We start from the raw sequence: 25,791 nt of genomic DNA on the forward strand, positions 1-25,791 counted from the left end.
TGAAACCGTGTCTGAGCCTAATCTCCAGTAACATTTACTCCAGTAATATGTTTGAAAGAGTCACAAATGTGATTTCGAATGCTTTGAGTACAGAGCGTGTGTCAAACTACTCCATGTTCATTACAGCAGCGTTCTTTTGTGTGATGTGATGCACATGTCTTGTATATAGTGTAAAATAATTTGAGTTTTACAGACTGTATAAAGCCAATATTTTGTTTCAAATGTGAAACTCTTTTATGAGATTTAACACATTAAACCAAGGTGAAAAAAAATATGTCTAAATGGTGTTGTTATTTTGGTCATATATATATATATATATATATATATACATACATAAACACACACTTACAGTTGAGGTCAAAAGTTTACATACACCTTGCAGAATCAGCAAAAAATTAATTGTTTTACCAAAATAAGGAGGACCATACAAAATGCATGTTATTTTTTTATTTAGTACTGACCTGAAAAAGATACTTCACATAAAAGATGTTTACATATAGTCCATAAGAGAAAATAATAGTTGAATTTATAGAAATTACCCCATTCAAAGGTTTACATATGCATGATTCTTAATACTGTGTTGTTACCTGAATGATCCACAGCTGTGTTTTTTGTTTAGTGATAGTTGAGTTGTTCATGAGTCCCTTGTTTGTCCTGAACAGTTAAACTGCCTGTCTTTTATGTGAAATATCTTATTCAGGTCAGTACTAAATAAAAAATAACATGCATTTTATATGATCCCTCTTACTTTGGTAAAATAATTAACATTATGCAAATTCTGCAAGTTGTATGTAGACGTTTGACCTAAAAATAAGATTTGCTTTATTATTGCTTTATTATTTTAATTGTTACCATTTGCATTCAAATGTATTTACATTTTATTTGTAAAGTATACAACATGTATTTATACTAGTATTTATATATATGAGTGAACAAAGGAATAGTTTCCCCAGAAATTACAATTCTGCCATTAATTACTCACCCTCATGTCATTTCAAGCCTGCAAGTCCTTTGTTCATCTTCAGAACACAAATTAAGACAATTTTGATGAAATTCGAGAGCTTTCTGACCCTGCATGGACAGTATGGACTGACACAGAAGAGAAGAAAATGTTGAATGAAGTAATTATTTTGGCTTTCTTTGCGCACAAAAAGTATTCTCGTAGCTTCATAACATGACGTTTAAACCACTGATGTCACATGGACTACTTTATCGATTTCTGGGCCTTAAACGTCAGAAAGCTCTCATTTCATCAAAAATATCTTATAAGATGAACGAAGGTCCTACAGGTTTGGAAACGACATGAGGGCGAATAACTAATGACAGAATTTTAATTTTTGAGTGAACTAATCCCTCTTAACAATTTACATTTTATCAGATACAGTTTTGCGTCCTGTCAGCGCGCCCCAGCATAAACTGAAAAAAAATGGATACGTGTTTATATGTGTGAGTATATATTTGCATAAACAATGCAAGAACCAAACGTTCTCAAAATATTGCCCAAAATTATATTAACAATTAATTTATCATGCAAAATAACATGCGAAACCTTCAAGATTCAAGAGATATTTAGAGAGCAAACACTAAAGACCAAGATTATGTGGTGTGTTGGATCACCACTTGAAGTTCATTGTAAAATCTGTACCCTGAAGCCAAACCAGTTGAAAACCACTTAGTAAAACAGTTCAAACAGCAGTTCCTCTGTCAATTTCTCCTGTGTGAAGGGCTTTGGTGGACTCCAGCTCTCCACCGCTCTGACACTCAGCTTTCACTGTTGTCTTCTCCTTTCCGTCACCACTAGACCTGACACACAAAGTATCATGGCTTTAAATGTGAGGACATTGTGTAGCAAAGTAGCCGTGTGTCTCGTCTTATTAACTCACTTTTTTTTAAAGAGCTTTTTGAAGGAATTCCTAAATCCTTTTGCTTCTTTCCTACTGCGTTCACTCAAAGGGGTGTGGTCATAATCATCAGACACGCCCCTCAACTTGAGCTCCTCCCACACCAGGCTTCTAGGATCCTGAGGAACAAGCGGAATGAGCTTTCACACACTCGCATTAAACGCATACTAATTCAATTAGCATTTAATTTTCAGTTTTTAAGGACAATTCTAAACGTGTACCTTCTGATGTACTAGTCGTGCCTGCTCCTCTGTGTCAGTGTGTATCTCATATCTGTGTTTTGGACTGCTGGGTCTCAGTCTTGTTTTGCCACTTGACTGGCGTTCCAATCTCGGGTGGGCAGGAATTTTCATCTGGTGGGCGTGGCTATCAATACTGTCCATCTGCAGGCCGTTCAGTGATTTGCTTTTTCTCTGCACTGCCTGTAGAGGGCGGGGTCTCACTATATCTGCTGAGTCAGGTGACACACAGGTTCTGTTGGACTTATAAACCACACCCCCAGGGTTTCGCCCCCTACTGCGGGACTGTCGAGTTGGGCTGTGAGAAGGGCTACAGTGCACAAAGGCGATATCAATGCTGGAGTCAGAGGAATGAGATGGGCTTGAGCAGCGAGAGCCTCCGGCTCCGTAGGGAAAGAGCGCACCCAGAGCATCAGAGAGGACAGATCCCGCTCCCTCCGTCTCTGGAATGCTGCGCAGAGGAACTGAGACGGGTTTGTGGCGAGAGTCAGAGTCGGAGAGGAAGGAGACAGGGGACGGGATTTCGGGGTCGTAGTGATAGGGTGCCGTTTCATAGTCAGGGTAACGTTTGTTACGTCGAGAGGGATCACTTACCAAAAAAAGACAAATAAAAAATGTATTAAGGTGTTTCTTTAATTACAGTTTTCTTATGCTTATCCAGGCTGCATTTATTTGATAATACAGTAATATTGTGAAATATTATTACAATTTAGAATAAATAAAAGATGTTTACATATAGTCCATACGAGAAAATAATAGTTGAATTTATAGAAATTACCCCGTTCAAAAGTTTACATACGCATGATTCTTAATACTGTTTTGTTACCTGAATGATCCACAGCTGTGTTTTTTGTTTAGTGATAGTTTTAATATTTTTTAAAATATTTTCAGTTTTCAGTTTTAATATATTTTAAAATGTAATTCTTATGTTGGGAAAACTAAATTTTCAACAGCCATTACTCCAGTCTTCAGTGTCACATGATCCTTCAGAAACAATCACAATATGCTGATTTCTTCTTATTATTAATATTTAAAACTGCTTAATATTTTTTGTGGAAACGTTATACGTGTTCCGAATTCTGTGATGAATAGAAAGTTCAAATGAGCAGCATTCATTCGAAATTGAAATTGTTTGTAACATTCTAAATGTGTTTACTGTTACTTTTGATCCAATTAATATGGAAGCCCGATTCTGCTACTGAAAAAAAAATAAAAATGGTTATTGCGACTTTTTATCTCACAATTCTGACTTTTTCTCAGAATTTCGTGATACAAACTTGCAATTCTGACTTTTTTCTCAGAGACATAAACTTGCAATTGCGAGTCATAAATTGCGTGATATAAACTTGCAACTGCAAGCTATAAAGTCAGAATTTCATAATACAATTCTGCCTTTTTTTTCAGAATCGCATGATATAAACTCACAATATATATATCACAGTTTATATCTCACAGTTTTGACTTAACTCGTGGTTGCATGTTATAAAGTCAGAATTGCGAGAATTCTGAGAAAAAAAGTCAGAATTGTGAGCTTATTATTATTAATTGTCCCGCAATTCTTACTTTATAATTCACAAATGCAAGTTTATACCTCACAAGTCTGACTTTTTTTCTAAGAATTGTGAGGTATAAACTTGCATTTGTGAAATTGTGAAGTTTACGTCTTGCAATTATAGTATATCTAGCAATTCTGAGAAAAAAAGTCAAATTTGTGAATTTATATCTTGCAATTCCGACTTCATAATTCACAAATGCAAGTTTATACCTCACAATTCTGAGAAAAAGTCAGAATTGCGAGTTTGTTTAACAATTCTGAGAAAAATGTCTGAGATATTATGAGACATAAACTCGCAAATGCGAGAACAAAAGTCAGAATTGTAAATGAACTTTTTTTTATTTTTTATTCAGTGGTGGAAACAGGCTTCATAAATTAATGTATCCTTGCAAAATAGAAGTATTAGTATAGTATTAGCCTCTAGGGGTGTAACGGTTTACAAAATTCATGGTTCAGTTTGATATGGCAACCGTCGTGTCATAAAGAAATGCCAGAGAAATTTCCTTGATATTTATTTATTTATTATTGAATATTAAAACTAACATCATAAAGTACGATCTTAAAAATATTTTAGATTTAGGAAGTCCTTTTGTCTTTTTCTGTTTATCTAAGATGATTTTGGAAGCTTTTTTAACATTCATTTCTTATTTATTTGGTTTCAGAATAAAAAATGTTTGCTAATTTTCAGTGTTTTATATGTAACTTTGGGTATGTTTTTTTAAATTTTTATTTTAGGCCTATGGTATGATGTATGTGTATTCGTTTTGTTAATTAATTAAACATTCTATGTTTAATATATTTATACATTTAAACTTTAATTGAGTTTGTCATACTGTTTCGTTTGTTGTCAATTCAATCAATTGACGCTGAAATGCCGCTAATTTGCAAGTGAAAGTAAAATGCGCACAGGCATTTACAAGGTATTTAAAAGCGAAGAAAAGTGAAGAAAATAACTAATTTACCATCACAACCCTACTGGAGTTTCCAAATATAATGGATTAGTCCAACGAATCACTCGGTTTGTAATACGTACCGAACCGAAAGGCTCGTACTGAACGGTTTAATACAAATATGTGTATCGTAACACCCCTATTAGCCTCAAATTTCATCTCTATTTAGCAGGTGTGCTAATTTTTATGCAGTAAATATAACAATGGTTTATGGTTTAATCACTTTTTGTTTAAATTATGGTTTTAAATATATGTCATATTTCACGATGGATTATTATATTTTAATAATGTATTTCTGGAGGAAGAGTAAAAAAATAAAAATTCATAAAGCGCATAATGAAGGCATATAAAAAAAAACATAAAAGTGGCTAAAGTTGAAGAAACACCCATAAATTCACAGAGAGCTCATTTTGTGATATATTTGGTTGGTGCTTTTACCTACTCACTTTTGTGTGCCGGTGTTGCTGTAATTTTTCTCATAGTCGACTTTATACAGCTGTCTCACTGTAGACCTGACATGAAAAACAAAAACCAGTAAATCTTACAACACAAAAACACACATATTTGTTCATTTGTACTTACCTGCTAAGCTCTTTTCGTGTGTGTGAGGGTCGCTCCTGCTGGTGTGTGCACATATTGTGTGTGTGTTCTCGCAGGGCATGACTGTGTGTGAGCAGCTCCTGGTTGTGCTGTAGCAGATGGCTGTACTGGGCCATGAAAGTTCGGAGTTGTTGCACAGACACCAGTAACAGATAATAGTCTGGATGCTCTGACTCTGTCTGCTGCAGAAGACTCTGTAAAATACAGTAAAACACAAATGGACACATACATGCATTTTCTTGATGCTTGACCAAGGTGATATCAAAAGTGTCAATTTATCAAACATGCACAAATAATAAACATGCCTAAAATGCTGTTAGTATGACAATATGAGTTTGACTACCTGAAGGAGCATATGGTATTCTGGGATACGCTGGACAGGTTGTAAAAGCAGAGAGTGTAGTGACTGACGTGTTTCATCCGCTGTGATGTCACTCTGGATTCGAACACAAACAACAAATCAGAAAGCCGTCATGTGGATTCATCTTAACTGTATGCCAGGTAACCTAAACTTGAGTTTTAAACTAATTTATGTTATTTAAATATGATCAAAAATATGATTTCAGTATTCTATTATATATTATAATGACAGTGTTAACCAAAAATACACATATTTAATTAATATGCTGAAAATGTAATAGAAATGTCATTTATAGAAACATAACGTACCATCTACTTGTCACTTTCTCTGACATAACACTGTTGATATATGTCTCAAATATCAGCATCTTAACAACATATAGTGTTTTTCATCTTGTATATATTAAATATAAAATGTGTGCATGTATACCTCTAGTAAGCTGCCTGATTTTGAAGAGGAGAACAGACTAACAACTCTCAAACATTCTGGCAGGTCCCGTAGATATGATACGTAATGATCCAGAAAATCACTCTGAAAATCAAACATTTGAGATTAAATAGTGGACTTTAGGATATAATAGGATTGGTTTTCGCTTTCTATCCTATTTTTTACTTCTTTGTTTGTGAGCCTTAGAAATACATCCCCCATGATTCCTTGCCAGTGGCTCTTAAGAACTCTCTCCTGGAGGAGGTGAAGGAGTTCTAGATGCTGCTGAATCAAGAACCGTAGAGATGGAGGGAAAGGCCTGAGAAAAAGGACATTTTAAAAATGACGTTTCTTTCATTAAATGTGATTACTAAAATCAATGAGAGATGAGGGGAGAAAAGAGAAAAAAACTATATTTGCTTTATGTGTGTTTCACAGCAGACTTTTACAATTTAGAGTCTCTTCTGTTTAGCACTGAATTTGTGACAGCGAAGACTAAATTTATATCTACACTACCAGTCAACAGTTTTTTAAGTTTTTTTTTAAGTGTTATCTGCTCACCATTTATTTACAAAGTATAGTAAAATCTGTAAAATTTTGAAATCATTTTACAATTTAAAATAACTGTTTTCTATTTGAATATATTTTAAAATGTAATTTATTTCTGTGATTTCAAAGCTGAATTTTTAGCATTATTACTCCAGTCACATGCTCCTTCAAATCATTCTAATGTTCTGATTTTCTGCTCAAAAAAACACCTTCATTATTTTTTTGTTAAAACATTAAATACAGCTGAGTAGAATTTTTTCAGGTTTCTTTGAAGAAAATAAAGTTCAGAAGAACAACATTTATCTGGAATAGAAATCTTTTGTAATCCTGGCTAACTATAACTATTTTAAATATTGCTAACAATAATAATAAAAATTTGTTTCTTGAATGGCAAATCAGCATGATTTTTGAATGAACTTGTGACACTGAAGATTTGAGTAATGATGCTGAAAATTGAGCTTTGATCACAGAAATAAATTACAATTTAAAATATATTCAAATAGAAAACAGTTATTTTTAAATAGTACAAATATTTCCAAATGTTACGGTTTTTGCTGTACTTTGTATCAAATAAACGCAGGCTTGGTGAGCAGAAGAAACTTCTTTAAAAACATAAAAAAATCTTACTGTTCAAAAACTTTTGACTGGTAGTGTATGTAAGTGTTAAAATGATCCATAGTTACCGTTTATCTTTGAGGTTGACGTTTTCTGAGCCGTTAAAACTGATGTTGGCCTTTAAAAGGAGTGAGAGATACGACACGTACACTCTCTCAGACTCCAACAGCTCCAGTGCTGCTGTCTGCCTCTGAGCTGAAAGGCATGATTTAGTTAATTTTTAAGTTCTTTTCACTTAAATTATGACAAATGAAAAATCTAAGTATTCTGCTGTGTATCACTCACTTATAGTTGAGTTGTTTTGTTCTTTCAGATCCCGGCTGTTTTTTCTCTCCTTCCACACTGGAGACTTCATTTGACCGTCATGCTCCGGATAAGAGTCTAACCACACAAACACAACCTATCTAATACACTATTGTGTTTATAGTACAAAACAACATTCATTAGACATCCATCTAAAATTTAAATACTCACTCTGATTGGCTGACAGGCTGCTGATATAATGTTGAATGAGACTGAGTTCTGTTTGGCTGTTTGGAGAGGCGTGGCCATCTACTGACCCCTCCCCCTTTGAGCCTTTCCTGCCAATGATACCACATGTTTATACATCTTGATTTCCAAATGAAGGTACATGCGGTGCAGAATGAAAGACAAGCTTACAAGATTAAATTTAATGTTTAATACACTGTAAACTGAAATTAAGCAATTTAACAGACATTGTGCATCACCTGTTTTGTGTGCTTTGCATGAGGTCCAGGTCCCTCTGCAGGTCTTTTTGGTTACTTCTAACCTCAGAGAGCTGCATTAGAGCTGTGCTTATGTCTTCCTGCACAGACACACAATAAAATAAAATTAAAGAATTACAGTTTCATCAAAATATAAGCAAAATTTCAAAATGCTAATGCAGAAACATAAGATACAATAAAAAAATAATTCTAGAAAATAACTGCAATATTATATTGTAATTTATATTTTAATATTATTATTTTACATTTTTTTCTTTTAATAAAATTAATACTAATTTTAATATTAAACCATTCAAAGGTTTGGGGTTGATAAGATTTCATTGTTGTTGTTTCTGCTCACCAATGATGAATTTATTTGACCAAAAATACAGTAAAAACTGTGATATTGATTGAAATATTGTTACAATTTAAAATAACTGTTTTCTATTTTTATTTATTTTCAAATGTAATTTATTCCTGTGATGGCAAAGTTGAATTTTCAGCATTCATTACTCCAGTCTTTTTTATCAGTTTAATGTATCCTGAATAAAATATTAATAAAAATAATAAATTCTCTTATTTAAAGTACATAATATAACTGTGTGTTAGAACCTGTAATGTGTTAAGTGTGTTTCTGAGAGACAGGATCTTTTCATTAGTTTCTTGTTGATAGCTGGAGACTTTCTCCTCCAGTCGGCTGTAGGTTTGCCGTAGGGTGGCAAAATCTTCGACTACGCTTCCAACTCCAGATTTTAGCTCCACCCACATTGCCTGCAACTGAAACAGCAAGTCAGAGGTCACCAATACTCAATAAAAGACAAACCCTGATAGAGACAGATGACAGGAGCTTCAGATCAGTCTCAATAGCATTAGGGAGGGTCAAGCTAAATGTGGCCTGAGTTCTGTCACACTCTTCCTATTAGCAATTCATTGTCTCAATGACTTATTTTCTCAACAGCAGCAATCTGTGCGAGTGTGTGCGATTAGAATTAGTAACTAATGAAAGAGTGTGCTTAAAACAGATAACTATTTTGTTGCAAACACACTCACTAAAGCATACAAAATCATGAGAAGTATGAGACAGGGCAGTTTACCTGAAGGTCTATGGCGTCTATGTCATTACTTGTACCTGCAAGAACACACAAAAACACTTTCATGCAAAAACACAGACTTTATCGCACAGATGACAGAAACCTGCATCTAAAAGAAAGAACATTTTTCAAAAGCTATCCACTGAACTCTTTATTTAAAGTAGACCTTACTGCTAACAACCAATCATTCATGTAAATAAAAAAGCATGATGAAAAATCTATGCATTTCTACAGACTTGAAAATAAAAGATTGTTTACCTTCTACTTTGCCATTCTCCATGATCTGATGGTCTTCCACGTCCAAATCCAGGACGGTTGTTTCAAATCCTCTGTGGTTTGGATCCTTTCTAGTAGTTTCTTTGCTCACACTGATAATTGTACAAGCCAATGAAATGTCACACTTATATGTTTTGATATGGGTAGAAATGACAGACGAGCTCTCTGATTCTGTGACTCTGGCTTTCTATCACTTGTCTTTCTCTCTCTCTCTCATCTGTCCCACCTATCTCTTCCCCTCCTCTTTGAAACATGTGAGTCTGATGAAGTCGAGGACAAAAAGAGGCCTTGTTTTACAGTAAGTGGATGGATGAAGGGAGAGAGAGAGAAAGATACGTCTGTTTGCATTTTTATGGCTCAGAATCAGACGATTAAATTTCCTCTTCAACCTTTAAGACCAATTTTCCATTTTACAATGAACTCTGTATGAGCTCTGGAAAAGATCCGCTAGACATATGAACAAAAACACCCACAAAGTTATTGTCGTAAACTCAAAATTGAACATTGGGCCACGCCAAATTTAATTGAGGTATAACAATGAAGCAAATTAAACACCCTCAAGAAGTTATTCAGTTTTAAATTTAATCCCACACTTGAGCTTCAGTTTTAGAAGAGAACTGAAGGCCGGTAGATGTCCAGATGTGCTGTTGATCCTCAGTAAAGACGTTCTCACTCCAGAGGATGGGAAATTGAACTTCACGGTCTTACACAACTCCTGACTTCTCACCGCAGTCATGAGCTCTGCTGTTTGTGCATGCTCGTGTATTTTGGAGATGCGCTCCACCAATGGCTGAACCATATACAGAGAATCACATTCCTCTCACCCCCTGCACTAAAACAAAGTAGTGATTCTTTCTGAAGAGCAGTGTGTGGGAACATTGTGTTCTTGATGTTCAGTGGATGCTGCTGGAACTGAAGTTATTTCATTGGTAAAACAGATCTCATCAATGCCTCAGGGCTGCTAGCTGTGGTAATGCATCACTTTGTATCTAAGATCTCTTTCAAACATTTCACGCGTGGTAATTCTTGAAGCTGGCTCAAATGCTTTCTTCATCTTGATAAGATGCTCATATTATACTATCACTACTTAAAAGTCTTTCAGAATATCTTTTGAAGTTCAGTTTGGTCCAGTGTACAAAAGAACAGATTTTATTTGGTGTATTAATTTAAATAGTGTGTGTTTGTGTGCATGTCACATGTTGACTTTGAGCTTCAGTCCCAGTGCCGCTTTGTTGTGGAACATCCCAGTCCACACGAGTCCTTGTGAATCTGTGAACTCCCCTTCACCTTCAAATCTGCAAAAACAAATTTATTTTCTGACACTTAAGCCTTTTTTATGACAATAATCCTGAATCCTGCTTTGCCTATGTTTCAAGGACTGATTATATACTGTATCACCTGTTGTTGTTAAAGGTTCCTGTGTATTCTGTCCCATCAGGAAATCGGTAAGTTCCTTTGCCATGATACATGTTGTCTCTAAACAGGCCGCTATAAAACACCCCTGAAGGATGTGTAAGAGTTCCTCTGCCATTCATCTACAGGGCACATGACACCGGCAACCAAAATGTAACTATTTGTCCAAAACAATTTATCCAAAGTAGTTGTCACATATCTAAATTCGCATGGCATCCAATTTGTTGCATCATATGCTCAAATATGGAAGCCTGTTTCTGCCACTAAATAAAAAATTAAAAAATGTAATTGTGACTTTTCTTAAATTGTGTGATACAAACTCACAGTACTGACATTTTTATCTCAGAATGTGAGATATTAACACGCAAATACGAGTTTTTAAGTCAGAATTGTGAGATATAAACTCGCAATTCTGATTTGTTTCTCAGAATTGCGTAATATAAACTTGCAATTGTGAGTGTTTTCTCGACGCATCATTGAACGGCCTAATTGGTGGCACTAAACGTAAACAATGCCACTGAACCAAATGAAACTTGCATACTTTGCTGATTATTGCTCATGAAAATGGTCAATTATTGTCATGTTTTGGGCTGTACTAATCGGTCGGACCGGGAAAAACATTTAGATGACTATAGACTGCCAAAAGTTATAACAAATCAAGGAGAAACTGAGGAACAAATGGCATTTGCAGTTGGCCAAACTGAACCAGGATTTCCAGGTCAAGAATCTTGACAACATTCATGTTTGTTCTTATCATTTCCTGTCAGATAGGTGAAATATTAAGCTAACCACCTATTTACTTTAGTTTGTCAAATTATTGTGCCCTTTTCTGCTTACTAAGTCCTTTTCTATATGATTTAGTAGCTTCCACACATTTTTTAGTGGTTTAGACAGCATAAATTAGCAAAATAATATAGTCGGTCGTACATTAACCGTGCAAGTACTGTTGTTCACATCTGAGTATCTCCAATATAACCACGCATCAAGGTAACTGACCAAACCATGACATAAGTGCAAACCCTCTATTCTGTTTTAATAACTTGCAATTCTGAGTAAAAAAAGTCTCAATCCTGTCGGTGCCAATAGCCTCGGGTTTGTGCGCCGACATACAGTGCAATTGTGCTCACGGCGACCCGAGTTCGAATCCCGGCTCGTGGTCCTTTGCTAATCCCGCTCCCCTCTCTCTTCTTTTTTTTTCATGCGATTTTGAGTTTATATCTCGCAATCCTGATTTAATTTCTCAGTATTGTGAGTTTATATCTCGCAATTCTGACTTTGTAACTCGCAATTTTGAGAAAAAAGCCATAATTGTGAGATAAAAAGTCGCAATTACCTTTTTTACTTTTTATTCAGTGGGGGGAAACAGGCTTTCATGCAAAACTGAGAAAAAGTATCAATAATCCAGTAGTAGACTATAAAAGCAAATCAGTTGACTGAATCTCCAGTATGCCAGTAAGCAGTACATCGTAGATCCATTGGAGGCAAATCCGATCAATTTAGGTTTACGATGCTTTTGGGAAATGCAGCCCTGGACAGCACATGTGACTTAAGTTTGACTTACATAAATATTGTTATTATTTTCATATTTCCCATACACACCTTATCATTGTCCCATTCTCCAGTGTATGTAACTCCAGAGGCTGATGTCTGTGTGCCAGACCCTTTTCTTATCACCACACCATCTGAAGTACGAGAGCATTCACCCTCTAATCACACACACACACACACACACACACACACTTGTTTAATGTGCTTAACAAAATAAGAGTGAACATTCACAGACATGTTAAAAGCTGTCAAATAACTCACCATATTTGTCTCCATTTGGAAAAATGTAAGAGATTTTAAGAGTCGTAATCTCTGCAACAAAAAGCAGCAAAGTTAAACCAAGGATGCTTTTGTATCTTGAAGTGACAGCCAAAAAGGGAAAAGAAACGTATGATTTTTTTTTACAAGTGTTTATGTATAGAATATATACTATAAATCATACAAATGATTGTTATGAATATATTTACCAGACATAATGCTGTTTTAAATTGTTTTAGTAAAACATTTACTAAAATACTTCACAAGTCATTCAGGAAGGTTTCGATAGAATCTCCATAGCAACGACGCAACATCTCTGCTTCGTCTGATTGTTTTCGAGTCATGTATTGTCTGTGCTGCCATCTGGTGAACGCGCACATTACACGCGCATTCTGCCGACCCGGAAGTTATTCCAGTGGTGTCCAACGTGTGTGTGGCGAGGCAGCTGCGCGTCAATGTGAGTAAAGTAATAAATATACATCATTAACTTACGCTTTACATATTTACAGTTCTTAAGGACAACTTGCTGAATTGTCATATTGCGAGATCGAAAGCATCTAACGTTAAACACGTTTTAAGAAGATGTTTTGTTTTGTTAAATGTAATTGGTTACTGTTTACTGTTCTTTCTGAGTGATACCAGTGTCATACAAACGGATTAAGTTACATCTTTCAGACGTTTTAAAATAGACCCCATTTCGTTTTCAGAGTGGAGATTTAATTTTAACTGGTTTTACATGTTCATGTTGACTCACACATTTGACAACTCAGTATTTCTGTTGACAGGTTAATTAAGTGTTCAGACAGCATATTTTAGTTTTTTAGTGCAAGTTGTGTTTTGGAGATGTTGAGGACCTTAATTTATCTTCCAAGTTCAAAATACGTCTGCAGAGTCACATCAAAAATGTGAAACTAATTTCTCCTCTTGTTTTCAGATCATGGGAAAGTCCAAACAGATCGGGAACCACAATAATGGCAGGAAGAAGAATATTAATAAGACATGGAAGACTAAGCGCAGGACAAAGGACCTTGACCAGATCCATGCAGACATGATCCCTGAAAATGCTGTCAAGTTACTAAAGCAAGATGTAGATTATGATGTTACAGGATGTGCCCAAAATTACTGTCTGCACTGCGCGTAAGTACCACAATTTTTTTTATACTATTTGTATTTTTAACTTTTTGTCATTTTATAATATTCATCTTCCTTTTTTGAAGGAGGTATTTTGTTGATTTGAAAACCCTGAAGGAGCATTTCAAGTCCAAGCTCCATAAAAAACGGTGAGTCAAACCATTAAAAAGTATTTTTCTCCTTTCTCTTCATGTTGAATCTTTGGATCATATATAGAGGGTTTGCACTTATGTCACGATTTGGTCAGTTACACGGATGTGCGGCCATATTGGAGATACTCTGATATAAACAACAGCATGGATTACACGGTTAATGTACTACTGAATATGTAGTTCTGCTAATTAAAGTCTAAACCATGAGAAAAAAACATGTGGAAGTTGCAAAATCATATGTGACCCTGGACCACAAAACCAGTCATAAGTGTAAATTTCTCTGAATAAATAAGCTTTCCATTCATGTATTGTTTGTTATGAAAGGACAAAATTTGGCCGAGATACAACTATTTGAAAATCTGGAATCTGAGGGTGCAAAAAAATCTAAATACTGAGAAAATTGCCTTTAAAGTTGTCCAAATCAATAAAAAAAATTAAGTTTTGATATATTTACGGTGGGAAATTTACAAAATATCTTAATGGAACATGATCTTGATTTAATATCCCAATGATTTTTGGCATAAAAGGAAAATTGATAAATTTGACCCATCCAATGTATTTTTGGCTATTGCCACAATTATACCTGTGCAACATAAGACTGGTTTTGTGGTCCAGGGTCACATATAGTGAAGGACTTAGTAAGCAGGAAAGGGCACAGTAGTTTGACAAACTAAAGTTAATAGGTTATGATATCTTAATTAAGATATTAGCTATATTTCACCCACCTGACCAGAAATAATGAAAACAAACACGAATGATTCTTGCCCTGAAAATCCTCGTTCAGTTTGGCCAACCATAAACGCCTTTTGTTCCTTAGACAGTTTTTTGCACACTTCTCCTTGATAACCTTTAGCATTGTATAGTACTCCAGATGTTGTTCCCGGTCCAGCAGATTAGTACAGCCCAAAACATGACAATAAGTGACCATTTTCAGCAGCAATAATCAGCAAAATCAGCAAGAGTATTGCTCGGTTCAGTGGCATTGTTTACGTTCAGTGCCGCCAGTATGGCTGATTGATGAGGTATCATGAAAACCCTCTATAAAATACATTATATGCATAAATGTTTTTTTTTGTTTTAGATTGAAGCAGCTGAGGGAGGAGCCATATACACAGGCCGAGGCAGAGCGGGCAGCAGGAATGGGCTCCTACATCCCACCCAAAAAAGTAGAGGTTCACACACAACAGGTTGAGGAAGATATGGACTGAAAGAGGACTTTGGTCTGCCTCTTTATGGACTCATGCTCTTCTGAATAAAACCATTAGGTCTTGACTCAGACCAACAATTTAACCAGTTTCAGAGCTGAAATTAATTTCTGAAGATGGGAAGTAAGTTGAAATATAGAAAATAAGTTGATATATTTTAGATAAACATTCATTGACAATTTTCGGTAAATTCAGACTTCGTTCAGAAGTCTGGAACAGCTGGCTACAGTTGCATACACTCTTGTGAAATTACATTGGTAAGGGCTGCTTATACTAAGCAACCTTCTGGGACTGAAAGTCTCACAATGTTCATTATGTAAATATAAACTCAATAAAAAAGAAAACATCCTCTCTTTTTTTCACTACGTTCATTTCCAGCAAATTTCTTAACGTGCAAATATTTGTATGAACACAAAAAGTTCAATAAGTGAGACAAACTAAAGTTTTACAGACATGGAATAATGAGTTAGTGGGTATTTTGTATAGCTATCAGCTGCTTTAAATACTACAGTGCATCTCATCCTCGTGGACTGTACCAGATTTGACAGCTCCAAGACACTTCTCAATGTTCTCAACACGTTCTCAAACATGACTGTGTGGACACATGGTTACTTATGGTTTGAAATGATAAGCTGTCCTTCCTGTCTTCCTGTACCACTGTCTTAGGCCTCTTACATTACAGACATTGCAGTTTATTGCTTTGGCCACATATGTGGTCCTCATGCTTCTCTGCAGCACGACTATGGCATGTACACTCAGGTGATCAAGGACTTTGTTCTGGTGTTCAGAGTCAGTCAGTACAGGTATTGTAACTGGCTTTAAAGGGATAGTTCACCCAAAAATGAAAATTTTGTCATTAATTACTCACCCTCAAACCCGTAAAACCTTCGTTCACCTTCGCACAAATTAAGATACTATTGATGAAATCCGAGAGCTTTCTGACCCTGCAAAGACAGCAGTGTAACTAAAATGTTCCCATGCACATGTGTCGTGGTACTCTCGATAATGGCAGAGGACAGTGACGTGGAAAAGAGGAGTTGTTTTTTTTTTTGTGTGTGCAAAAAGTAATCTTGTAGCTTTGTAAAATTACGGTTAAACCACTGATGTTACATGGACTATTTTTAACAATAGGGAACATTTCAACTCCATTGCTGTCTGTGAAGGGACAGAAAGATTTCATAAAGAAACATCCTACTTTGTGTTACAAAGACAAGGACGGTCTTGCAGGTTTTGAACGACAAGAGGGTGAGTAATTAATGACAGAATTTTCATTTTTGGGTGACTTATGCCTTTAATTGCTTGTGAAGTGTTGGCATCTCATGGACTGTTCCACAGGAGCATGTGCAAACATGCAATACTTATTTATGGTTAATTGAACAAGTATGAAAAATATTATTTTAACCTTTTTTCTAATAAAAATCTCTACAACCTTATTTGGATTTTACAAAATCATCTTTAAAATACAGTGTCCTTTATACATTGTTTCCATATACTATTGACCTAATTCTTCCATTCTCACTTGATATTAACTGAAATAATTATACAACAACTAGTCTACACGACTGGAGTGCCTAAGGTTGAAATGTCCTTTTCTTAGACATTACACAGATATTTAACTGTATTAGCACGAAGGACAAAAAGACAGACTCAGTACATTCTTTGGCCCCGAACATTATAATTATGCTGTTTTAAAACCTACCCGGCTGCCTATCTAGACACCACTTAGGCCAGCATAGTCACATTCTGAATGTCGTCTAGGAAGGCAACTCACTAGATTTGAACAAACGCCCATCGAGTTCAAAAGCATGAATGTGCGCACTGGCCCTTTAAGAGCGTCAGACATGATCCACTAGCAGGAGAAGCAGGAGTGATTTCCTCTTGCGCCGCTACGATGTAACGGCTCACTGTACTACATCGGAGACGAACCAATGACTACAGTGTGACTTCACTTAAGAGTTTTAGATCACCCTGGGCTATTTTGTTGCCCAGTAGTGATTTACAAAGCAGATAGAGACATTTATTAGACGATGGCCGCAGACGTGGATAAAACTCCTGCTGGAGAGCCAAGGGATGATCATCATAATGAAGATTGCGCGACTCCATCCAGCAGACGCGCCCGCTCACGTTTCAAGCAACTCTCCAGTTTATTTCTCATCGCTGCTGTTCCTTTCATCGGCTTTTGCATTAAATATTACCAGGACGTCCAGCTTGTGAAACGACATGTAAGTTAATGCTAGTTTGGTCAGAATTTCATTGCAGTTTGACCCGACGGAGGGATGCTTCACAGTGATTTACTGCAGCTGTTCAAGCCAGATGTAGTCATTGCAATGTGTTAAAATGCAGTTGGTTTTAGTTTTAAACATGCTTCTTCTAAGATTAATTCTCCAGACGTTAACTGTTTTTGCCACGTCTTCTTTTGTTATGTGAGAACAGTAAACTTACATCTGGTGTTCCAGATGCCCGCTGTTTTATAAGGGTTGGATAATTGCCACAGCTGGGCAAGACTGTTAGAACACCGACCCCCCTCTTTCTCATATATCAGTGTTACTTCTGTGTCGCTTCCTACATTAAACAGACTTTCCAGACTGCCCTCTTTCTCAGAATGATAACAAACCCAGACACAACATAAAAAGTATGTCAGCAATTCAGTTAGAAATAAACAGACGCAGACATCATTGTGTTATGTTGCCCTGGGGCTAGTATTCTGCTGTGCTTTCCAGCGTACAACTCGTTCTTTTGAGTCGAATCTTTGTAACGATTCAATTGAACAGGTTCACAGAACCTGTCTGAATGATTCGTTCGGGAATCGGATAAATCAGTGCGAGTCTCTTTCGAACATGTGTGATTCGTAATAAGTCGAGAACCGATGAGTAAACGAGTAAAAAAAAATAATTTGTAATTAAAGCAAATTATTATTATTTTTTTTTATAATGCCAAACAGCAGAAATTGTAAAAATAAAACATACAAAAAGGTTATAGTTTTTATGAAAGTTAATAAATAATACAAAAACAGCTCAGATGTGTAAATTTATTGTGGAATCTTTTAATATAAATGCAAGTTTATTATTTATTTATTGTTTTTGTTTACTGAATCAAGGCAAAACAAACTGAACTGGGACATGAAATTTCAATAACCTTAATTATGAATGAAAGTAACTAAACTTTCATAAAAATAGCAGTTATTTAAAATAAATGCTGTAGTGTCAGGGCAATGGGATAACATAAATACATCCTGTTGTAAAATAATTGCTAAATTGTTTCCTGAACCGCTTCTTTGAAACTGTTCAGACCCAGATAGCACATGTACGTCTGCAAGATGTCTGTTAAAGATCTCTTGATCTGGAAAGCATCTGCTGTGTACAAACGTCTGGCAGACATCTGTAAGATGTCAGTTTTACATGCATTCTAAATCCTAAACATCTTAAAGACATCTAATAGACGTCTATTTGACATCTGATAGGAAACTTCTAAACTACGTCTTGCAGATGTAAATGCAGATGTCAAATAGACTTTTCCGAGATGTACTTGTGCTACCAGGGGAAGAGCTAATTGCAAAATCAACAGAGGGTTTGCACTTACAAATCGTGTCAGTTTGGTTAGTTACCTGGTTGTGTGGCCATATTGGTGATACTCTGATGTAAAGCATGGATTGCATGGTTAATGTACTACTGAATACATTGTTCTGCTAATTTAAGCTGTCTAAACCATGGAAAAAACACGTGGAAGATGATAAATCATATAGAGAAGGACTTAGTAAGCAGGAAAAAGTGCAGTATAAAAACTAAAGTAAATGGGTGGTGAACATACGAGTGGTATTAATTAAGACATTAGCGTAATATTTCACGTACCTGACCGGAAATGATAAGAACAAACACGAATGTTGTGAGGTTTCTTGGCCTAAAATCCTGGTTCAGTTTGGCCAACCACAAACGCCTTTTGTTCCTCAGACAGTTTTTTGCACACTTCTCTTTGATTTGTTATAACTTCGGTCAGACTACAGTAATCCAAATTTTTACAGTAATAAAATTTTTTTTCGGTCCAACCAATTAGTACAGCCCTAAACATGTTTGTTCGGTTCAGTGGCATTGTTTACGTTCAGTGCTGCCAAAATGGCCAACTGATGACTTGTCGTGAAAACACCCTATATGTTTTCCTATCACTAGAGCAGCCCAAGCATAACAGATGTAGACTTGCTGAGATTTCTTTTGTGTTTTGATTGCATCTGTTGTAGGAGGCAGGATTGAAGGCTCTGGGAGCAGACGGACTCTTTTTCTTTTCATCCCTGGATACTGATCATGACCTCTATCTCAGTCCAGAAGAATTTAAACCTATTGCAGAAAAACTCACAGGTATTACTCATCCTGTCTGTACACTTGCAGAGCACTAACATCCTTTCACAGCAGATATTTTCTATTTAAGCAGAAGTAAGATACTTTAATGCCAGTCTTTATCACTGTATAAAACTGAATTCCAGCTGTGAGTTTTAAAGCATTGTTGTAATGCCTGATCTGCTGACATCTCTGTTGCCTGAAGGTGTGGCACCTCCCCCAGAGTTTGAAGAGGAGATACCACATGACCCGAATGGAGAGACGCTGACCCTGTATGCTAAAATGCAGCCGTTGCTGCTGGAAAGCATGACTAAGAGCAAAGACGGCTTTCTAGGGTAATTTAAACTTCACGCATTATTTATAAATTTGTCTGAATTGCTAATAAGTTTATAAACAGACAGCATGATACTTTAAATTTTTAAACACGATTAAAATATATATAAAAATAACAACTACCAGTAATAAGAAATTAAAATATATAAGAAATTAGAATTAAGATTAAAATGACTAAACAATTCTAGAACGTGGACATGTCACAAGATACATACCCAAAATGTGCTTCTAAGGTAAACTGAGAGCAGTGTCTTTCTCATCAGGTTTCACACAGCTCTCTTAGTGGGCTGAGATCTTGGAAACGTCCATCGGTTCCTTCATCCACGTTTTATGCCAGTCAGTTCAAGGTCTTCCTGCCACCCAGTGGTAAATCTGCCCTGGGCGACACTTGGTGGATCATTCCCAGCGAATTGAACATCTTCACTGGCTACCTTCCCAACAACCGCTATCATCCTCCCACACCACGAGGCAAAGAGGTACAAATATACCTTTAAGGTTTTTTAATTAATTCAGATTAGTTTAGATGCTTGAGCTGAATGACATCAACAAAACCTTTTTCATTTAATATTAGTTTGATTTAACCATGTTGAAAACTGGGTGATCTGAGGTTATGGGCTGTTTTAATTTCTGTTTAGTTGGAGGATAGATGATGTGATTTCATCTGTGTTTCATTTCTTTCCAGGTGCTGATCCACTCTCTGCTGAGTATGTTCCACCCGCGGCCCTTTGTAAAAACTCGCTTCGCTTCACAGGGAGCTGTGGCTTGTATACGGGCTGCTAGTGACTTCTATTATGACATTGTTTTCAGGTGAGTTAAAAAAAGGTTTTTGTCATCCAAATTTACTGTGTATGTAACTTAAAGAATATTTTTGTGGTTAAAGTTTAAACTTTCTTAAATTCTAAGCTTCTCACCAACTCTGAACATACTGTTACTAATTACAGAATCCATGCTGAGTTCCAGCTAAATGATGTTCCAGACTTTCCATTCTGGTTCACTCCTGGACAGTTTACTGGTAACATCATCCTCTCCAAAGATGCTTCTCACGTCCGAGAGTTTCACCTCTACGTCCCAAATGACAAGTCAGTCCACCCTCCACTATTCCTAATAGCAAGCACTTTTAAGGTTTTGAGTGTAGGGGTGCATAATTAATAATGCTCATGATTTCAGTTTCTCTCAATTATTTTAGCATAATTGCCCAGTATTTGCCCACTGGGTCCACTTGCTTCCATATTAATAGTAAAACATTAGGTTATTAGGCATTTGGAATAATCATTAGAAATTTAAATATAAGTTCTGTCATGAAACTCTAGATGGCATAGGCTGATGGGTCCTTAAATGAGAAGTCCACTTCCCGAGCAAAAATTGACAGATAATGTACTCGCCTCTTGTCATCCAAGATATTCATGTCTTTCTTTCTTCAGCCATAAATTGTTTTTTGAGGGAAGCATTTCAGGTTTTTTCTCCATATGATGGACTGATATGGTGCCCGATTTTGAACTTCCAAAATGCAGTTTAAATGCGGGTTCAAACGATCCCAAATCTGGTTGTAACGATCCCAGCCAAGGAAGAAGGGTCTTAGAAGGGATCTAATGAAATGATCGGTTATTTTCATAAAAATAATACAGTTTAGAAGCTTCTTAATGTCAATCGCTCGTCTCAATCTGCCTGAACTGCTTTTGTTGTTTTTTTTTGTTTGTTTTTTCCAGTTCATGACAGTTTAGGGTATGTCGAAAATATCTCATCTCTCCCTCAACTTCAAAATCGTCCTATATCACTGTTTTACCTTTTTTGTTAAGGGTGTTTTTCTACATACCCTAACTGTCTTGAGGCAGAATACACAGAGTTCAGGGAGAGCAAGACAAGATGAGTGTTTGAGATTAAAAAGTATTAAATGGTAAATAGTACTAGATAAGACCCTTCTTCCTCGGCTGGGATCATTTACAACCGCATTTGGGATTGTTCGAAGCTGCATTTAAACTGCATTTTGGAAGTTCAAAATAGGGACACCATATCAGTCCATTATATGGAGAAAAATCCTGAAAAGTTTTCCTCAAAAAAACATAATTTCTTTACGGCTGAAGAAAAAAAGACATGAACATCTTGGAGTGAGAGAGTGAGTACATTATCTGTAAATTATTGTTCTGAAAATGGACTTTCATTCCATGTTGTACACGTAGCCAATGAGCTGCTGCTTTACATCTAAATGTCTGGTTAGCATTCACTAAAGCATTCACAGCACGCTTCAGAGTTCCTCTGAAACCTTCACCTTCCCCAGCTCCACCTGTATAGATCTGCTGTGGGTTATTTTATATGATATTTGTGCAGCAGCAGTATGTCTTAAATACTCACAGCACCATACTGGAGTATGTATTGGCAGTAGCAAGTTCCTGTACTTCATTTGTAGCAGCAGCAATCTACAACAACAGCAGCAGCAGCAATTCAGCAGCGTGGCATATCTATTCTGTTATCCGTTATCCATTATCCTGCAGCCCTAATTGATTGTGTTTTATATGGCAGATCTCTGAACGTGGACATGGAGTGGCTTTATGGAGCCAGTGAGAGCAGCAACATGGAGGTGGATATTGGATACTTACCTCAGGTTAGTGCTCATGTTTATGCAGAACATCTTAAGAGAGTTTTGATTTGTGGTATACATAAAGCTAAAAATGTTTCTCCTGCTGCACATTTTTAGTCAGGTTTTCTTATGGCATTCTTAGCTAAAGCATGTATGAAGTAAATGGGCTGTTTATGTTTATAGATGGAGCTCAGAGCAGAAGGTCCCTCCACTCCCTCAGTGATCTATGACGAGCAGGGGAACAAGATTGACAGCCGTGGGGAGGGAGGAGAGCCTATTCAGTTTGTGTTTGAGGAGATTGTGTGGAGTGAAGAGCTGAGCAGAGAAGAAGCATCCAGACGCCTGGAGGTCACAATGTACCCTTTTAAAAAGGTGAGCTGAATCACCTGCCTCTCAATTCTCAACCTCTTTTCTGTATCCCAGGATCATGATCAAACAACTGAAATCTGTTTATAAGAGTCTGCAGCAATACCGAACAGATGTTCTTTTAAGATATGTTATAGACTTTTCTGTTGTTGGTTGAACAGTTTTAAATCGAGGTTTTTGCAGTGTTGTTGTTAACTCATTAATGAGATTGATTTCTTTTTGAAAGGTGCCATATTTACCATTCAATGAGGCCTTTAGCAGAGCTGATGCAGAGAAGAAGCTGGTTCACTCCATCCTCCTCTGGGGAGCTTTGGATGACCAGTCATGCTGAGGTAAGACATCTAAAAATGGGGTCAATGTGGCCTTATGTTTGTCTTGATATCATCCGACAGTGTTAAAGGGAAGTTCTGTCATTAATTACTCACCCTCATGTCGTTCCAAACCCGTAAGACCTTTGTTCTTCTTCAAAGCACAATTAAGATATTCCCTTGCTGTCTATGCAGGGTCAGAAAGCTCTCGAATTTCATCCAAAATATCTTAATTTGTGTTCAGAAGATGAAAGAAGGTCCTACATGTTTGGAATGACATGTTCATTTTTGGGTGAACTATCTCTTTAAGCACTGGTCAGAATTGGATTTAAAGCTAAAGATCTACAGTTCTTTCAGCTACATTAGATGTTTCTTTAATTTGCATTCTGTACACTTCTCTTACTCCTTATCTCTGTTAGGTTCGGGGCGGACTCTTCGAGAGACAGTCCTCGAGAGTTCGCCCGTCCTGGCCTTGCTCAACCAGAGCTTCATCAGCAGCTGGTCTCTAGTCAAAGAGCTGGAGGATCTGCAGGTCGGGAGTTTGGGTTGTTTAGCTCACACATAAAGATAAACAAAACTTTCCTTTTGTAAACATCATTGCTAATTATGTGTTTCACCTTCATTTAGGCTGATAAGAAGAATCTAGATTTGAGTGAAAAGGCTCGCTTGCATTTGGAAATGTATACTTTTCCAGTGGAGATGATGGTGGCGTTGCCCAACGGCACTGTGGTGAGTCTGCCTTCGCTTTCTTAACCATCTAGTTCAGTCTGTGCCAACTGTTCTTGTTCAAATTGTTTAGATGAATATTCCTGTAACTTCTCCAGGTCCATCACATCAATGCTAATAATTTCCTGGACCAGACATCCATGAAACCAGAGGATGAGGGGCCTGCTATTAGTTTCTCTGCAGGTTTTGAGGATCCTTCAACATCCACATACATCCGCTTCCTACAGGAAGGACTCGAAAAGGCCAGACCTTACCTGGAATCATAAAACTGATTCAAGACTATCTCTCCAGAAACATCAGTGCACATTAGAGATAACTGAAAGGAGTATGAGGGGAAAAAGAAAGGAAGCACTGATATCCACTCCCCCGTGTCTGATTTTTAGGAACGGAATGTGGAGGAGCCGACACAGTTTTTCTTATTCAGAAGGCAGCTGGTGACCACGTCTTCCTTAAAGTGACACATTACATGAAAAAGAATGCTCAATATGACATCATGTTGTCACTAGGGTCACAAGTGTGGTTTGTCACCCAATCAAACCTAAACGCTGTTTAACTACACAACACAAGTCATATATTTTTATATAGTACACTTCTTGAGTGACGAATGTCATTAGTCTGATCTATTAGTCTGTTCAGACTAATGAACTGAAACTGCATTATGTTGTATATTGATTGGATAAAACCACTTTTATACTTTCGTTTCACGCATACAAAGCCACTTATGTTTTGCTGCATAATTTCCACATAGTTCTGTAGGACACAGAAGGGTGCTGGCTGTGCCTTCCTCGATTAGGCAGTTTGTGATGGTCTGTTCTGAAAGCCCAATCGGTGAGATCAGGCCTGATGTTGTTGTTTAAGTCTGTGGAAGCAACGTCTGCTTTTCTGTGTCTGAACAGAATACTGGCACTATGCTAAAACACACAAAGCAAAGCTTTGGCTCAACCACACAGCTGCAGGAAAGCTGCCATGGGCTCTACTATATTACGCCTGATATCCACTTTCGTGGGTGGAGGTACATAGTGGTCGGTTAGGAACATCACTTTTTTTTTTGTCTTTTATAAATTAAATATAATACAAAAAGCTTACAAACACTCATGTCTGATTCTTTCTACCAGATTTAAGCTGAAAACCAGAGTAGAAACAGGAAGGAACACTACTTTTTTTTTTTTTTTTTTTTTTTTAAATGTAAGCTGGCATAGTATTCATTGTCCTTAAAGGATTAGTTCACTTCCAGAACAAAAACTTACAGATAATGTGCTCAACCTCCATTTTCATCCAAGGTCTTCATATCTTTCTTTCATTCGTAAAGAAATTGTTTTTTGAGGAAAATGTTTTAGGATTTCTCTCCAAGTAATGGACTTCTATGGTGCCCCCAAATGTGAACTTCCAAAGTGCAGTTTAAATGCAGCTTCAAAAGGCTCTAAACGATCCCAGCCGAGGAAAAAAGGCATTTTGGAGGTTCAAATTTGGGGGCAATATAGAAGTCCATTTACGTGGAATGAACAGCTTGGATGACAAGGGGGTGAGTACATTATCTGTAAAATTTTTGTTCTGGAAGTGAGCTAATCCTTTAAAAGTTACAACAGGCTGTTAATCTTTTCAGCAGGTAACTTTTGCGCTACTGTTCAAAAGTTTGGGATCTGTAAGATGTTTTTGAAACATTGATTTTTTTTTTTTTTTTTTTTTTCCTTTATTAATTACTCACCTCTATATGGTTCCAAACCAGCGTTTATTTTCAAAACTTAAACTAAGATTTGTTTTTATGAAATCTGAGTTTTTTCTGATCCTTCATAGACAGCAAGGGTACTACCACGGTCAAGGCACAGAAATGTAGTAAGGACATCGGTAAAACAGTCTGTTCAACTGTAATTTTACGAAGCTTGTAAGGGTCAGAGAGCTTTGATTTCATCAAAAATATCTTAATTTGTGTTTGAACATGAACGAAGATCTTATGGGTTTGGAACAACATAAAGGTGAGCAATTAATGACAGAATTTTCATTTTTGGGTGAACAATCCCTTTAACATGTCCTTACTCAATAAAATGTTGTACTGACCCCAAACTTTTGAATGGTAGTGCATGAAATAACATCCCTGTAACTGCAGTTCTGTGTAAATGCATTTCTCCACCATTTTCAAATAAATACAATGTTTTTATAAAT

General features: G+C 36.5%; 4 protein-coding genes across 4 annotated transcripts; 2 read left to right on the forward strand and 2 right to left on the reverse strand.

Annotated features, from left to right (window-relative positions):
• Positions 1–545: 545 nt before the first annotated feature.
• Positions 546–8,558, reverse strand: arhgef33 (Rho guanine nucleotide exchange factor (GEF) 33). Its single transcript, XM_051132653.1, has 13 exons — positions 8,534–8,558; positions 7,925–8,022; positions 7,671–7,772; positions 7,482–7,577; positions 7,265–7,391; positions 6,219–6,351; positions 6,036–6,137; positions 5,589–5,681; positions 5,228–5,439; positions 5,092–5,157; positions 2,123–2,729; positions 1,884–2,020; positions 546–1,803 (listed from the first exon to the last, which is right to left on the reverse strand). The coding sequence occupies exons 4-13, from the start codon at positions 7,549–7,551 to the stop codon at positions 1,686–1,688; spliced, it is 1,665 nt and encodes a 554-aa protein (XP_050988610.1). The 5' UTR covers positions 7,552–7,577; positions 7,671–7,772; positions 7,925–8,022; positions 8,534–8,558; the 3' UTR covers positions 546–1,685.
• A 742-nt stretch (positions 8,559–9,300) lies between these two features.
• On the reverse strand, positions 9,301–12,814 carry morn2 (MORN repeat containing 2). Its single transcript, XM_051132654.1, has 5 exons — positions 12,717–12,814; positions 12,511–12,561; positions 12,301–12,407; positions 10,687–10,823; positions 9,301–10,583 (listed from the first exon to the last, which is right to left on the reverse strand). The coding sequence occupies exons 1-5, from the start codon at positions 12,721–12,723 to the stop codon at positions 10,481–10,483; spliced, it is 405 nt and encodes a 134-aa protein (XP_050988611.1). The 5' UTR covers positions 12,724–12,814; the 3' UTR covers positions 9,301–10,480.
• A 73-nt stretch (positions 12,815–12,887) lies between these two features.
• znf593 (zinc finger protein 593) lies at positions 12,888–15,346 on the forward strand. The gene is made up of 4 exons (XM_051132639.1): positions 12,888–12,964; positions 13,442–13,644; positions 13,725–13,787; positions 14,872–15,346. The coding sequence occupies exons 2-4, from the start codon at positions 13,445–13,447 to the stop codon at positions 14,996–14,998; spliced, it is 390 nt and encodes a 129-aa protein (XP_050988596.1). The 5' UTR covers positions 12,888–12,964; positions 13,442–13,444; the 3' UTR covers positions 14,999–15,346.
• Positions 15,347–16,836: 1,490 nt separating this feature from the next.
• Positions 16,837–25,756, forward strand: selenon (selenoprotein N). Its single transcript, XM_051133306.1, has 12 exons — positions 16,837–17,217; positions 19,227–19,344; positions 19,529–19,658; positions 19,919–20,132; positions 20,339–20,463; positions 20,598–20,735; positions 22,174–22,255; positions 22,415–22,603; positions 22,824–22,929; positions 23,325–23,437; positions 23,533–23,634; positions 23,730–25,756. The coding sequence occupies exons 1-12, from the start codon at positions 17,023–17,025 to the stop codon at positions 23,895–23,897; spliced, it is 1,680 nt and encodes a 559-aa protein (XP_050989263.1). The 5' UTR covers positions 16,837–17,022; the 3' UTR covers positions 23,898–25,756.
• The last annotated feature ends 35 nt before the right edge of the window (positions 25,757–25,791 follow it).

Source organism: Labeo rohita, chromosome 17 (assembly GCF_022985175.1).
Source record: "Labeo rohita strain BAU-BD-2019 chromosome 17, IGBB_LRoh.1.0, whole genome shotgun sequence".
In the NCBI taxonomy this organism is placed as follows: Eukaryota; Metazoa; Chordata; class Actinopteri; order Cypriniformes; family Cyprinidae; genus Labeo; species Labeo rohita.

Coding starts and splice junctions, on each gene's coding strand:
- arhgef33 (XM_051132653.1), bottom strand. CDS start 7,551: ATGAAGTCTCCAGTGTGGAAGGAGAGAAAAAACAGCCGGGATCTGAAA. Junction 6,138..6,218: donor TAAGGCTCACAAACAAAGAA/GTAAAAAATAGG, acceptor TTTGATTTTCAG/AGTGATTTTCTGGATCATTA. Junction 2,730..5,091: donor AGCAACACCGGCACACAAAA/GTGAGTAGGTAA, acceptor TTTTTTGGTAAG/TGATCCCTCTCGACGTAACA.
- morn2 (XM_051132654.1), bottom strand. Junction 12,408..12,510: donor TCCAAATGGAGACAAATATG/GTGAGTTATTTG, acceptor GTGTGTGATTAG/AGGGTGAATGCTCTCGTACT. Junction 10,824..12,300: donor GAGAATGGGACAATGATAAG/GTGTGTATGGGA, acceptor TGTGCCCTGTAG/ATGAATGGCAGAGGAACTCT.
- znf593 (XM_051132639.1), top strand. CDS start 13,445: ATGGGAAAGTCCAAACAGATCGGGAACCACAATAATGGCAGGAAGAAG. Junction 13,645..13,724: donor AATTACTGTCTGCACTGCGC/GTAAGTACCACA, acceptor CCTTTTTTGAAG/GAGGTATTTTGTTGATTTGA. Junction 13,788..14,871: donor TCCAAGCTCCATAAAAAACG/GTGAGTCAAACC, acceptor TTTTTGTTTTAG/ATTGAAGCAGCTGAGGGAGG.